Below are 13,917 nucleotides of genomic sequence, written 5' to 3'. Positions count from 1 at the left end.
AAATAGCTGATTCATGACGAATGTTTGTGCAAAATCCCTCCCATCCCATTGAATGTGTCATGTTTAGGCATTTACTCTAAATATAAACCTGATATAAACATGCAGAGTTGACAAGTCATTGAGAAGCCTTATTAACATTATTATTGTAAAATAATATTAATATTAATATTAATAAATAATACTATCTAATAATTACATTAGCAATTTAATATAAGAAAAAATACACTTCTAGTGTGATATTTACTCCTCCCCCTAATTATTTACCCAGTGAAGGCGTGTCCACGGGGCGTGTCTTTTACAACGCACAGGCAGGAAACATGGCGTCGCTGGTGGGTCGTCTCTCTCGGGCTTTTTTCGTTAAAAATACAGTAACATTGAGCCGCAATGCTAATCAAAAATCGGTGAATGTGACAGGACCCACTCTCAGCCGAACCGCCGTGTCGTCCACAACAGGACGTGTCCTTCCTAAACCAGATAAGGTACGTTTTTTATATCTAAACACTGCAGCTGGAGGCTCCCAAAGGAGCGCAGTAATTTGAGTTGGCTCTCTTGCTAGCCAATGAAAATTAAGAATGTCTTGATTGACGTGACTGTTGGCCAGTCATATTGTTGGAGCGGCATATAATTTATAAAATGAGGAAGTACTTCGTGTACAGTTGTCGATTTAACGATTGTCAAAAAAAAAAAAAAAACGACAAACGATTGTCAATATTTATTAGTGGAGGATTAAATGTGAATACATAATATTTTTATTATCAGGCATAAATTAATCATTTTTTCTTTAATATTTCTGCAGGTTCCGTTCGGTTTGACCCGTATGACTATAGTAGTGGTCCCGTTCCTCTATGTCGGGACTTTAATCAGTAAAAATTTCGCTGCTCTTTTGGAGGAACATGAAATCTTCGTCCCAGATGATGATGATGATGATGACTGAGTGAAGGTAAATTCAATATAAATAATTCATCTGGTGCTTTACAGTGTAAATGAAGCTTTCAATGTTTGTTGTCCTTTTCTTTCTTCAGTGCATCAGTCTGAAGGTCTTCTGAATGGAGCCTGATGCAGATAAACAGGATATATATATATATATATATATTTATGCAATAATGAAGATTGTCAACACATATTTTTGTGTGTTTACATTCCTGCATTACACTAACCATGTCCACAAGCCAATGTTAAATGCTGTTTTTATGTTTCCAAATATTGTCGACAATATATTTTGAGGCTAACCTCAACTTTTGCCTCTCTTCTATTTAATAAATTGCTCGACTGTTAAGTTTGTAGTGTGTTTTTTCTTGTAATATATGTAACATAAATGTGACCCTGGAGACTTGTGTTGCGCGGGTATATGTGTGGCAATAGCCAAAATGCATTGTACAATATTTTCAATTTTCTTTTATGCCCAAAACCATTACAATATCAAGATCTTATTCAAATAAGATTTTTTATACATTTCCAACAGTATATTCGTTTTTGATTCGTAATTTTCATTGCGAACAGCTAAATTTGCACAACTTTAAAGGTGATTTTCTCAATGTTTACCTATTTTAAACCCTCAGAATACATATTTATATCAAACAGTCGTATCTCAATCAAATATTGTCCTATTCCAACAATGAAAAGCTTATTTAATCAGCTTCCATGTAATTCAAAACTCTAAATTCCCCCAAAAATGGTCTGGATTTGTGTTTATTTTCACATAACGATCAAAATACATACTCTCAACAGAGGCATGTTTATATACATATTTTGCTTTAAGAGTTTCCGATATTTAGCACCATTGTAGTTTCTAACAAAAATGAATTCCTCATAACAGAAAGCGTCCCAGTGCTAATGTTTGCATGTGAAGTGATGCTGCGTTCTCATTGGTTGTCGCTGTTGCCCAGGAGACGGCCCTCCTCCAGAGCCGCGTCAGTGAGTTTGAGGTGTTGTTTGAGTGCGTTGATGTCTCTCTCACTGCGGCCTCTTAACTCGCTCAGCTCCACATAGACCTCTTTATAGCGCTCGCCCAACGCTTCATTCTCCTGCAGGTACAAATATCACATTTATATTGTGTATATAAGATATTTATGTGCGCACAGACTAATCATTTTCAGTAAGCAAGCTCGAGCACTTCAGGTGAAGGGGGGATGCAGTAGTAGGAACAAATGAAAAATACTGTGCAAGTCAAAGGCTGATTTTTTTCTAACATCCTTCATAATATCGTCCTTTGTGTTCCACATTTTTGGATGAACTATCTCTTTAAAATTCAGTAGTTGGGGATCAAAAATATAGTGAAAAGAAATTTTTCTGGTTTTGTTGTAATTGTGGACAGCAGTGCCACTAAGCATGGGTAAGTGAGGATGATCTTAAGGGCCCACACACTTTAGGGGCCCACAGAGAACGGCTTTATTAGTCTTAACAGTACTATAAGGGTGCCCAACCTCAAATATACTCTCATAGAACACAAAATTGCACCCTTGCTTGCGGTCCCCACAATGTAAGGAATATAAGATAGCTCACACACACATAATTTGTACCTTAGTGAGAGTCTGGACCTCTTTCCTGAGACAGCTGATCTCCTTGTGCAGAAACTCCACCTCGCTCTCCTTCACCTTCAGTAACATCTGCACACACACAAACACACACACTTCAGCACTCAATGTGATCAAACGATCCATTCACAACTATATTAGACAACACCTTTATCATTCTGATACATTTACTCATTCATTTTTGACCGCATATTAACCCTTTTTAGGGCACCCTGGAGTGTCAATGGGGGTTATGACAAGACTGAACCTTTCACGACTATATATATTTATATAAAACTTTATATAAAAAAAAATTTGCCTATATATACAGTTGAAGTCAGAATTATTAGCCCCTCTGAATTATTAGCCCCCCCCCCTGTTTTTTCTCCAAATTTCTGTTTAACGGAGAGCAGATTTTTTTTAACACATTTCTAAACATAATATTTATAATAATTAATTTCTAATAACTGTTTTATTTATCTTTGCCATGATGACAGTAAATAATATTTGACTTGATATTTTTTAAGACACTTCTATACAGCTTAAAGTGAGATTTAAAGGCTTAACTAGGTTAATTAAGTGAACTAGGCAGGTTAGGGTAATTAGGCAAGTTACTGTACAACAGTGGTTTGTTCTGTAGATTATCGAGAAAAAATAGCTTAAAGGGGCTAATAATTTTGTCCCTAAAATGGTTCATAAAAAAATCAAAACTGCTTTTATTCTAGCTGAAATAAAACAAATAAGACTTTCTCTAGAAGAAAAATTATTATCAGACATACTGTAAAAATTTCCTTGCTCTGTTAAACATCATTTGGGAAATATTTAAAAAAGAAGAGAAAAAATTGAAGGGGGCTAATAATTCTGACTTCGACTATATGTATGTATATAGAGGCAAACTTTATATTATTTCCTGTCATCATAGCAAGGATAAAATAAATCAGTTATCAGATATTATTAAACTATAATGTAAAAAAATAAACAAGCGGTTTAATAATTTAGGGGGGCTAATAATTCTGACTTCAACTATATATATATATATATATATATATATATATATATATATATATATAGATTAATATTAATAAAGGTACCATATATTGTCCAATAAAGGCCTAAATAAAACCACAACAGCATGTTTGTTGAATAAATAAATAATTTTTTAATTAGTGGCAAAGATTAATCAGATCCAAAATAAGTTCTCGTTTTGACATATATACAGTATATTTATTATGTATCTGTGATATACACACACTTGCATAAAACAACATATAACATAAAAACAACTATAACATTCATTATTTTTCAGCTTAGTGACTATATTCAGCTCAGTGCCTTATTTATCAGCGGAATGAACCAGCAACTTTTTCAAACCGGAGCACCCGGAGGAAACCCAAGCCAACACAGGGAGAACATGCAAACTCCACACAGAAACACCAACTGACCCAGCTAGGACTTGAACTAGCGACCTTCTTGCTGTGAGGTGACAGCGCTAACCACTTAGCCGCCATGTCGCCTAGTTTTTTTGTGACATAGATATTTCAATTTAAATATAATTTGTTTTTTCTATGTAAATATAAACAAACCTTTTCCTAAATATATGCATGCATGTTAATTTATATATATATATATATATATATATATATATATATATATATATATATATATATATATATATATATATATATATAAACACACACACACACACACACACACACACACATAATAAATATATATAGTACATACTTAAATTATGTCAAAACAAACATTTTTATTTTAGATGAATCTAATAGTGATTATTTTACTCAGCAATAAATTTAAAAAATAATTAATTTCCGGGATATTTAAATGATAAAAACAAACAGAAGCTAAGCACTTTATATATACTCTTTCATGGTATACACGGACAAAACAATCCACGTCAACACCCACACAAATGTCATCATTAATCATTTATGAACCACCCACACAAATGATCTTAGACACAAATACAGTTCAGTGCAACACAGGATGGCCAATCCAGTCATTATTAATAAAAAAAATAAATAATAATAATAACAATACAGTATATATATTTAAAGACTAGAGCCTCATTTTGGCTTCTGCATCAAATTAAATACACTAAAACGATTTTGTATACATTAAAAACCTATAATATAATATAATATATTATAATATTAATATAATAAAATTTTATATAATTATATATATATATATATATATATATATATATATATATATATATATATATATATATATATATATATATATATATAAATACAAGTATAATACAAGTTTTCCCAGAGATGGGTTGCAGCTGGAAGGGCATCCGCTGCATAAAACATGTGCTGGATAAGTTGGCAGTTCATTCCGCTGTGGCAACCCCGGATTAATAAAGGGACTAAGCCGTAAAAGAAAATGAATGAATAATCTAATAGTATACATTAATGTGTTTGTCTAAATAAAATTTGGTTGAAATAAAGTTCTATTGTCATTTGGCATAACTTTTAGGGATACATAATTACAGCTGATTGTGCTATATTTAAAATGATCAAAACTTTTTGCTGGAAAATGAACAGAAACCTAGTGTTTTAAAGAATAGGGACAAAGATTAAGGCTTAAGATAAAGACTGTGATCCTTAAATAGAGACTTTTATTATGTCATCAATACAGGATAGCCAATCCAGCCATTATTGATAATAAAAAATGTAACTAAAAAAATAATAATAATAACAACAACAATAAAGTAAATATATTCAAAGATTAAAGCCTCATTTTGGTTTCTGTATCAAATGAAATATACTAAAACAATTTTATATATATGGAAAACATATTAAATATAAGAGTATATATTAATGTGCTTGTCAAAATGAAACGTGGGTGAAATAACTTTTAGAAATAGGTAAATATAGTAGATTGTGCTATAATTTAAATGGTTTAAACTATTTGCTGATATTTTAAATGTATAAAAGTTTTGTTAACTTAGAAGTATAACCGCGGCAAAGATTAAGACTTAAGATTAAGACTGTGATCCTAAAGCAGAGACGTTTGTTGTCAAGATATCTGTTTTAAATGTCTGACAAGATTGTAGTTATTTATTTATTGGTGTGTATGTAAACTAAAACTACTCGAAATAACATTTCAGTGTGCGTCATCTGTAAATCCTGGTTAATAAAAATATATATTATTGATTGTTATTAATAATTATTTTTATTAAAATGCACTATAATGTATGGATAAAAAAAGTGTTACAGTTATTGTTTTGCAGTTTGAAAGCCTCTCTTCATCTCCATCTCGGGCCCACATTTAGCAGCGAGCAGCAGATGGCAGTATTTATCCACATAACACGGTAAAGTCTAGAAGGGATACAGCTACGGATACGCTCAGTATATCATACTTTTTATGACACACTACAACAATAATTAATATTTTAACATTACTGTGAGGTTTAGTGTAGTGGATAGACGTTAATAAAATACAATTTAATGGGTAATTTAATATAATAATGTAAATAAATATCGTTTAAGTTCCTTCCGCTACTGTATCCCTTAAACCCAAACACCTATTGGCATGAGCCGATTAGCCTCTGCTGGTTGTAGTTGAAATTACACCACGTGGACACGAATCAACAACCATTATTACACAATTATAGAGGTTAGATCTTTTTAGACTCTCAAGAGGACTTTTAGAGGTCAGTTCTCAGCATTGTTTGATGTTGTTGTAGATTTATCAATTAGATAATTTATTTTTGGACACTAAATGGTGGATTACAATGGGAAAACCTGTTTTGCTTGTTTCTTTGTTTACTAATTACAGCTTGTGAATCAATTAGTTATTTACCCATTCCAGTAATGAACATCTAATTACAGAGAAATACTGCTAAGATTTCATTTCATTTAATGTTTTTGAGGGGTTTTATCCACTACTTAATATCTAACAACAGAAAAATCTTAATAAGTTTTAATCAATTATATATAATTGATATATATATATATATATATATATATATATATATATATATATATATATATATATATATATATATTTCCCAGTGTTGGGATGCAGCTGGAAGGGCATTCACTGTGTAAAACTTGCTGACAAGTTGGCGGCTCATTCCACTGTGGCGACCCCTGATTACTAAAGACGAAAAGAGGATGAATTAATGAATATATACAAATATGCTTTCAGTTTATTTACTCTGCATTATTTCATTTAAACGTTTAATTACAAATCTGTTCAGAAATGCTAATTAGTGTATAAATGATCAGTGAGATCAAGGGGATTCAGCATCCAGTGTCCCAAATTCTTTGCATGCATTGCACTATAAAGACATGATGCCTTCCTCTATAGCAGTGGTTCTCAAACTGTGGTACACATGTGGAGGAATCGATGAATAATTAAAGTAAAAAAACACTTTTTAACCCTTTTTTAAGTGTATGATAACACTGATGTGATCAGTAAATGGATTTTAATAGGCTAAACCTTTCATTTTATTTTAAATTTTCTAATGTGTTATGTATTCTACCATTTGAAGCTAATTTCCTCTCCATATTTGTAACAGTTGTTGGGGGCGTATCCCGTATTTTTATATCCCAATGTTGACAGGTCACTTGCTTTTCTGACACACTAAGGGCCCTATCATACACCCAGCGCAATGTGGCGCAAGGCGTGACGCAATAGTTGTTTGCTAGTTTCAGCTTGGCGCAAGAGTCGTTTTGAGGCGTTGTGCCACGCTGTTTAAATAGCAAATGTATTTGCGCTCATATGTGCGCCCATAGGCGTTCTGGTCTAAAAAGGAAGGCGCTCTGAGGCGGACCGCTGGCGCGTTGCAATTTTGAGAAACTAAAATAGATTTTTCAATAGACCAAAACTAACCCGGTCTAAAGACTAAAGTTGCGCCTAGCTTAAACACTGCTTAAGATGTAGAGCAATACGCAAATATCTTTACATATGAAAAAAATTAAAATATTAAGGATAGATATAGAATATAAATATAAAGGATTAAAATATTACAAAACATATTATTTTCTAGCCTACATAAATATGAAAAACCGCTGCTTTTATGTCTTCTTCGTCTCGGGAGGCTTTTTCAGTTCATTCAGAACAATTTGCTTTTGTATAATGTTATTATTATTAGCAGTATTATTTATTATATCCATATGTATATTTGTTTTATTAAAAACAAGCTTAGATTTGCCCACCTGCAGGTTTTAGACAGCACAGCATGTGTTCTAGGATATAACTCAGGTTTTTGAACACACTTCGTTATTGTTGTTCATTTATTTGTTTGCTGGAAATTAGAACTGAATTTAGAAATAGTTTTAAAACAAATGTTTGCGCTTAACAAACAAAATTAAATATGTATAGGCTAATTGATGGCAAAGCAGTGGCGCAGTAGGTAGTGCTGTTGCCTCACAGCAAGATGGTCGCTGGTTTGAGCCTCAGCTCAGTTGGCGTTTCTGTGTGGAGTTTGCATGTTCTCCCTGCCTTTGCGTGGGTTTCCTTCGGGTGCTCTGGTTTCCCCCACAGTCCAAAGACATGCGGTAAAGGTGAATTGGGTAGGCTAAATTGTCCGTAGTGTATGAGTGTGTGTGTGAATGTGTGTGTGGATGTTTCCCAGAGATGGGTTGCGGCTGGAAGGGCATCCGCTGTGTAAAAACTTGCTGGATAAGTTGGCAGTTCATTCCGCTGTGGCGACCCCGGATTAATAAAGGGATAAGCTGACAAGTAAATGAATGAATAGGCTAATTGATGTCTGTGCGTAAAGGTTTCCCTATCCAGGAGAGCGAAAGTGAAAGTAGATCATTTGTCTGTCATTCTCGTGCCGTAGATGTTCTGTTTAACTGTTTTCTTGCTAGTGAAATGCTCAGTTTTTCCACCTACAATTACTTTACGTCATGTAAATAGCAAATGCGGTATGGGGCGACGCAACTGACTTTTAAAGGGAATGGGAGAGGAGACTCTGATTGGTTTATTCTCAAAACACACCTATAACTCATTAAGAAAATAAACTCAACCCTTTTAGACCATGAGCCACGGCGCAAAGCAGAAAAAATGCATTCTGACACGCCCTGAAAGCGTTTGCGCCCTGCGTTTTGCGCTCTGCGCATGGGACATCAAAATAGAGCCCAAAATAGAGCCTTTAAATTCTAATGTAAATAGTAAATCCAATTCACATCCATGACGCAAGGTGTATGATGGGTCCCAATAAGAGAATTTTCAGAGCTCACCTCCAATTCGGAGGTGCTTCTTTCGTAGCTGCCAAGGGGAACAACGCCTGACCTTTGACCTGTGATGAAGGATCGCATGAGGCTTATCTCCTCCGTCAGACGCGCCTGCAGTTCCTGTGTGAACAGGAAGAGGAAATGTCATTCTCACACATACAGACTGAAAAACCACACATGAGGTTTTTATCTCATTCAGACACTGACAATGAGTTGATCATTCGTGCTGCATGTCAAACTGAAACATTTGTTTAATGGCAGAGCCGGCCCAAGCCTTCAGGGGACCCTAAGCAGGATTTTATTTGGGGCCCTCTTGGTGCAAACTATATTACAAATTATCATCAATCCTTGATTATTTGTACACTATAATTATTTTTGTTTTTTTAGTGAAAGACTTTCCACTTTTAAACCTTTGTGACAAAACAATAAAACATTTATATATATAAAAAAATGATAAATAGCATGACAATAATAACAGCAACAATATTAAATAAAAAGGAGTAAATAAAATAATAATAAAAAAATAAATAAATAAATAAAAACAAGATAAAAGTAGGGGGGAAGGGGGGGAGGAGGTGATGTCAATGAACTGGAAAAATACAATGAGTGGACAAACTTAGAAGCGACTGGAAGTAAGTTATGAGGGGTTGCCATTTATCATAAAAAGCAAGAGCATCTGATCTTTTCTACTTTCAGAAAGTACATGGTGTCCACAAGCCACTGGTGCACTATATTTCTAAAACATGCGTTACTTAATTTGTGAAGCAAGCACTCAAGCACATCAAATGAGAAGCATTGGGAAGCGGGCAGGGCATGGCATATACTAGAGAGCATTTGATTGGTCAGAAAAATCAATGAGAAACTGAAGTATGAGGTAGTTTTTGAGCACACTAGCTTATAGATTTTTTTTAGACTAACATACTGATATAGACTAACATCTAAATAACTTGATTTTAATTTTACAGGATCTTTAAATACACCTGAAATTTACATACACTCCTCTAATCAGCTTCATCAGTCTACCTGGTTCTCCATGCGGAGCTGCTCCATGTCTCTCTCCTTCTGTCGGATCTGTCCGTCTCTCTCGTCAGTGCCGCTCTGGATGCGGTTGAGCTCCACACACTGCTGCGAGTAACGCTGCGACAGACCATCCAGCTCACGCTGCAGAGACAGAGACTCATGCCTGCCACACACACACACAAATGTATTGATAAACTGAATTACCTACTGATTGATTTAACCGTCCTGTTGTCCTATAGTTCTGTATACTTCATCCTTTGGGACAAAATGACTCGCCTTCACTAAACCTCTAGAATAAAGCAGATTATTTCTTACTGCATGTATCAAGTACATTGTTTGATTAGTAATATGCACTGCTGGCGGCACGGTGGCTCAGTGGTTAGCACTGTCACCTCACAGCAAGAAGGTCGCTGGTTCGAGTCCCGGCTGGGTCACTTGGCCTTTCTGTGTGGAGTTTGCATGTTCTCCCAGTGTTGGCGTGGGTTTCCTCCGGCTGCTCCGGTTTCCCCCACAGTCCAAACACTATGGGTGAATTGGATGAACTAAAGTGCTTTAGTGTATGCAGGTGAATGTGAGTGTGTATGTGTGTAAGTTGGCGGTTCATTGCGCTGTGGCGACCCCTGATATATAAGTGACTAAGGAAATAAATGAATATGTACATGCATTTTGCAACCCAAGCTCATTCTGAAAACGTAGTCCCGCAGACGTTTCTGGAGACAGCGGAATACGTCCCGGGGGGTACGTACGGCCGCGTTTATTTTTTTTCAAGCGAACGCTTCGGGGCGGTGTGACGCTGTTCCCTTTCGCACTTGCCTTACCTCCTTGTAGAGGGCTTCCCCGCTGCAACCTGTTCGTCCACTCAGCTCAGCGTGTACGTCGGCAGGCTCGAGATGCAGAGAAGGGGTCGACCACGGCGACCGGTTTCGAGTCCGGGGAAGAGCAGTTCCAGCAATCAGGTAAGACAAAAACAGAATCCCAAAAATTAAGTGAACGAGTTTCGTGACAGGGTAAGAATGCGGCGAAATCCGAAAACGCGGTAGAATAAAAAAAAAAAATCAGGGCTTTCATTTTTTTGTACGGCTTTTGTGAACTGTTGCTCGGGTTTAGGGAAGCGAGCGGGCGGACGGGTCGATCGGTAAGATTGGTTGGGTTCGGGGAAGGAGGAGGGCGAGTCGGCCGATTGGCCAGTCGAGCAGTCAATCATCCGGTCAGTCGGACATCGGCCTCCGGCGGGTTCACGCGAGAACAGTGCGGGCGCGAACCGCGCTTGCGAGAGGCGTCTGAGGTGCGAAAAAGCGCGCAACAGCGGCCTCTCGCGGATTCGCGAAAACAAAAACTGCAGCCGTACGTACCCGCCGGGACGTATTCCGCGGTTTCCAGAAACGTCCGCGGGACTAGGTTTCCACAATGAGCCTGGGTTGGCATTTTATGTAGTCTGCTGTGCTGTTACAAACATATTATTACTTATACTTATTATACTTATTAATTATAAGTACATTAAGAAAATTGTATATCTTTTTACCAATATAATTACTAACAACTACATCAAATTGCATAGTTTGCTGCACTTTATACTGTTTGAATCCCTGATTTTTCTGTGTCACACACCTCACACACCTCCATACAAATTCCCCTGCACAGTTTTGGGGCTCGCTGCTTGTATTTGAACGCAGCTACAGCCTCTCACATGACAGCAGGGAAAGGCTCAGCCAATCACAATGTTCATTTGTGTTTGGGGGGTGGTGCCAATTAAATTATTGGTGAGGACATTTCATTAGTTGATGGATATTAGTGGGGACGTGTCCCCTCCGTCCATGCTAAATCTACACCCCTGACATAACAACAGTGTGAGTGTAAAAATAATTACATTTAAAACAGCTGGTTTAAAATATAAAAGGTAATGTGAATTTCTGTTTAGATTGTGTTTTAATAAGGAAGCTACATTCCTTGATGTTATTTTATTTTAACCAGTTAAATCAGCTGGATTGATTGAGACCTTCTAAAAATAAAGTGTTTGTGAACAACATGCATCGATTATGATTTGATCTTAATAAGTGAAATCTGCTTCATTATTGTATGGTTTTCAAAAACAGTCTGCATTGCACAAGATTGTTGATGCACAAGTTGCTGAACGGGGATATGTCGACATGTTTTCGCAATGTTCTGAATGTTACGCACCTCAGAAATGTGCTTGGAGCTGTTTTAGTGGCGTTTCCTTGTGTGTATCCTCACATGACAAAAACATTGTAGTATTTTAGAATAGTATTTTTGAACCATGCTATAGTAAAGTATAATATAGCATTAACTCTTTATAAGGGCGACGCAGTGGCTCAGTGGTCACAGCAAGAAGATCGCTGGTTCGAGTCCCAACTGGGCCAGCTGAGATTTCTGTGTGGAGTTTGCATGTTCTTCCCGTGTTGGCGTGGGTCTCCTGCGGATACTCCGGTTTCCCCAACAGTCCAAACACATGCGCTATAGAGGAATTGGATGAACCAAATTGGCCATAGTATGTGTGTGAAAGGGAGTGAATAGGTGTTTCCCAGAACTGGGTTGCAGCTGGAAGGGCATCCGCTGTGTAAAACATATGTTGTACACTGTGGTGATCTCTAATAAATAAAGCAACTAAGTTAAAGGAAAATTAATAAATGAATGAACCCCATAGTTAAACAACAGTATTGGATTATTTGCTTATATTACTAAAGTTGTAAAGTTGTGTTATCATTGTGTAACTATACTGTAGAATTACCACAACCGAATAATTCAAGCACATTAGTATAGTGTGTTTATAGTATTTACTGTAGATTACTATATTGTTTAATGTTTGTTGGCTTGAGTTCTGTGTGTGTGTGTTTGTGTGTGTATGTGTGTGCGTGTGTGTATACATACAGCTGTTGTTTGATGGACGGGTCTGTTAACTCTTCTCCTCCGTGACCCTTCAGCCTCTCGATCTCCTCCTGGTGTGTTTTCCTCAGAGCCTCCATAGCTGGACAATGAAGATGAAAATATTGTAGACACTTATGACGCAGGAGCAGAAAAGTTCATGTTATTAAATACATTAACTTGTTGTAAAGTGTGTTACCAAATATCATATGAAACTGAACCAAATGGAATGTCACTTTTGTTGAATTTTATGCTTCCTTGTTGAATAAAATCCCTCATTTATTAGTATATTTCCCCTTGTTTTTGTCCCTTACTGACCCTGGAGTGTGTTTTTGGCCTCCTCCTGCAGCAGCCTCTGTTTTTCAGTCTCCATGTCTCTGCGCTCTCGCTCATGTTGCTCATGAATCTCCTTCAGTCTCTCTCTGTGCTCTTCCTCCATCTGCTGCAGTCTGAGAGCGCAGGGAGCTTCAGGACCACAGAGAGCTCCGACACGCACCTGACGGAGAGACTCGATCTGCTGCCTCAGAGACAACACCTGACCAATGCAACACATCCACAATGAGCAATACGAACACTGAGGGACAGATTTACTAGTCATGGGAAAATCAAATAAACCATTTAATTGCAAATGCTTTTATATTTTTTATATTTGTTAGTTGTACAGTTATAATGGTGAACAACGGCGTCTGCTGTTCAAAACTGGCCTAGAGCGCCATCTACGGTTCAAAACTAGCCTAGAGCGACGTTTGCTGTTCAAAACTAGCCTAGAGCACCATCTGCTGTTCAAAACTAGCCTAGAGCACCATCTGCTGTTCAAAACTAGCCTAGAGCAGCATCTGCTGTTCAAAACTAGCCTAGAGCAGCATCTGCTGTTCAAAACTAGTCTAAAGCGCCGTCTTCTGTTTAAAACTAGCCTAGAGCATCATCTGCTGTTCAAAACTAGCCTAGAGCATCATCTGCTGTTCAAAACTAGCCTAGAGCACCATCTGCTGTTCAAAACTAGCCTAGAGCGCCGTTTGCTGTTCAAAACTAGCCTAGAGCACCATCTGCTGTTCAAAACTAGTCTAAAGTGCCGTCTTCTGTTTAAAACTAGCCTAGAGCATCATCTGTTGTTTAAAACTAGCCTAGAGCACCGTCTGCTGTTCAAAATTAGTCTAAAGCGATATCTGCTGTTCAAAACTAGCCTAGAGCAACATCTGCTATTCAAAACTAACCGAGAGCGTATGTTCAAAACTAGCCTAGAGCACCATCAGCTGTTTAAAACTAGCCTAGAGCACCGTCTA

General features: G+C 36.8%; 2 protein-coding genes across 4 annotated transcripts in view; one reads left to right on the top strand and one right to left on the bottom strand.

The window, feature by feature from the left end:
- The first annotated feature begins 272 nt into the window (after positions 1–272).
- On the top strand, positions 273–1,276 carry smdt1b (single-pass membrane protein with aspartate-rich tail 1b). The gene is made up of 3 exons (NM_001326522.1): positions 273–479; positions 797–940; positions 1,023–1,276. The coding sequence occupies exons 1-2, from the start codon at positions 318–320 to the stop codon at positions 932–934; spliced, it is 300 nt and encodes a 99-aa protein (NP_001313451.1). The 5' UTR covers positions 273–317; the 3' UTR covers positions 935–940; positions 1,023–1,276.
- Positions 1,277–1,671: 395 nt separating this feature from the next.
- Positions 1,672–13,917, bottom strand: part of triobpa (TRIO and F-actin binding protein a) — a 30,900-nt gene continuing 18,654 nt past the window's right edge. For all 3 annotated transcript variants that reach the window (XM_009298625.5, XM_005160161.5, XM_073906199.1), the window contains 6 exons: positions 12,953–13,169; positions 12,641–12,737; positions 9,758–9,917; positions 8,741–8,854; positions 2,520–2,606; positions 1,672–2,024 (listed from right to left, as the gene is read on the bottom strand). In XM_009298625.5, the coding sequence (XP_009296900.1) occupies positions 1,863–2,024; positions 2,520–2,606; positions 8,741–8,854; positions 9,758–9,917; positions 12,641–12,737; positions 12,953–13,169 (837 nt within the window). In that variant the 3' untranslated portion in view covers positions 1,672–1,862. The remainder of the gene's footprint in view (positions 2,025–2,519; positions 2,607–8,740; positions 8,855–9,757; positions 9,918–12,640; positions 12,738–12,952; positions 13,170–13,917) is intronic.

This window comes from Danio rerio, chromosome 1 (assembly GCF_049306965.1).
Source record: "Danio rerio strain Tuebingen ecotype United States chromosome 1, GRCz12tu, whole genome shotgun sequence".
Taxonomy (NCBI): Eukaryota; Metazoa; Chordata; class Actinopteri; order Cypriniformes; family Danionidae; genus Danio; species Danio rerio.
The sequence above is the reverse complement of the archived record's forward strand: the minus strand, read 5'-3'. Positions and strand labels throughout refer to the sequence as shown.